The sequence below is a fragment of the Toxoplasma gondii genome, assembly GCF_000006565.2.
Source record: "Toxoplasma gondii ME49 unplaced genomic scaffold asmbl.59, whole genome shotgun sequence".
NCBI classification, from domain to species: domain Eukaryota; phylum Apicomplexa; class Conoidasida; order Eucoccidiorida; family Sarcocystidae; genus Toxoplasma; species Toxoplasma gondii.
Genome location: NW_017382976.1, coordinates 1 through 1,219, shown reverse-complemented (window position 1 = coordinate 1,219; position 1,219 = coordinate 1). Strand labels below are relative to the sequence as shown.

The window sequence follows — 1,219 nt, the reverse complement described above, 5'->3', positions numbered from 1 at the left end:
GCGCTCTCCGTTGTGTGAGCAGTCTCCGTTGTCTGAGCGCTCTCCGTTTCCTGAGCAGTCTCCTTTCTCTGAGCGCTCTCCGTTGTCTGAAGTGCCTCCTTTCTCTGAACGGTCTTCAATTTCTGCACTGCCTCCTTTCTCTGAACGCTCTCCGTTGTCTGAGCGCTCTCCGTTTTCTGAACTGACTCCTTTCTCTGAACGATCTTCAATTTCTGCACTGCCTCCTTTCTCTGAACGCTCTCCGTTGTCTGAGCGCTCTCCGTTTTCTGAACTGACTCCTTTCTCTGAACGATCTTCAATTTCTGCACTGCCTCCTTTCTCTGACCGAGCTGCGGTTTCTGAACTGCCTCCTTTCTCTGAGCGTTCTACGTTGTCTGAGCGCTCTCCGTTTTCTGAGCAGTCTCCTTTCTCTGAACGGTCTTCAATTTCTGCACTGCCTCCTTTCTCTGAACGCTCTCCGTTGTCTGAGCGCTCTCCGTTTTCTGAACTGACTCCTTTCTCTGAACGATCTTCAATTTCTGCACTGCCTCCTTTCTCTGACCGAGCTGCGGTTTCTGAACTGCCTCCTTTCTCTGAGCGTTCTACGTTGTCTGAGCGCTCTCCGTTTTCTGAGCAGTCTCCTTTCTCTGAACGCTCTCCGGTTTCTGAACTGACTCCTTTCTCTGAACTGTCTCCGTTGTCTGAACGCTCTCCGTTTTCTGAACTGACTCCTTTCTCTGAACGATCTTCAATTTCTGCACTGCCTCCTTTCTCTGACCGAGCTGCGGTTTCTGAACTGCCTCCTTTCTCTGAGCGTTCTACGTTGTCTGAGCGCTCTCCGTTTTCTGAGCAGTCTCCTTTCTCTGAACGGTCTTCAATTTCTGCACTGCCTCCTTTCTCTGACCGAGCTGCGGTTTCTGAACTGACACCTTTCTCTGAGCGCTCTACGTTGTCTGAAGTGCCTCCTTTCTCTGAACGGTCTTCAATTTCTGCACTGCCTCCTTTCTCTGAACGCTCTCCGTTTTCTGGTCTGCCTCCTATCCCTGACCTGACTCCTTCCCCTGAGCAGTCTCCTTTCTCTGAGCGCTCTTCGTTGTCTGAGCGCTCTCCGTTTTCTGAGCAGTCTCCTTTCTCTGAACGATCTTCAATTTCTACACTGCCTCCTTTCCCTGACCGAGCTGCGTTTTCTGAACAACCTCCTTTCTCTGAGCAGTCTCCTTTCTCAGAGCGCTCTCCTTTG

The 1,219-nt window shown here is 51.1% G+C and overlaps 1 protein-coding gene across 1 annotated transcript in view; it reads right to left on the bottom strand.

Annotated features, from left to right (window-relative positions):
* Positions 1–1,219, bottom strand: part of TGME49_322700 (collagen, putative) — a gene marked incomplete at both ends in the record, with an annotated part of 2,988 nt that extends 1,769 nt beyond the window's left edge. Inside the window, one exon of the mRNA XM_018783049.1 lies at positions 1–1,219. Coding sequence (XP_018634747.1) covers positions 1–1,219 — 1,219 coding nt within the window.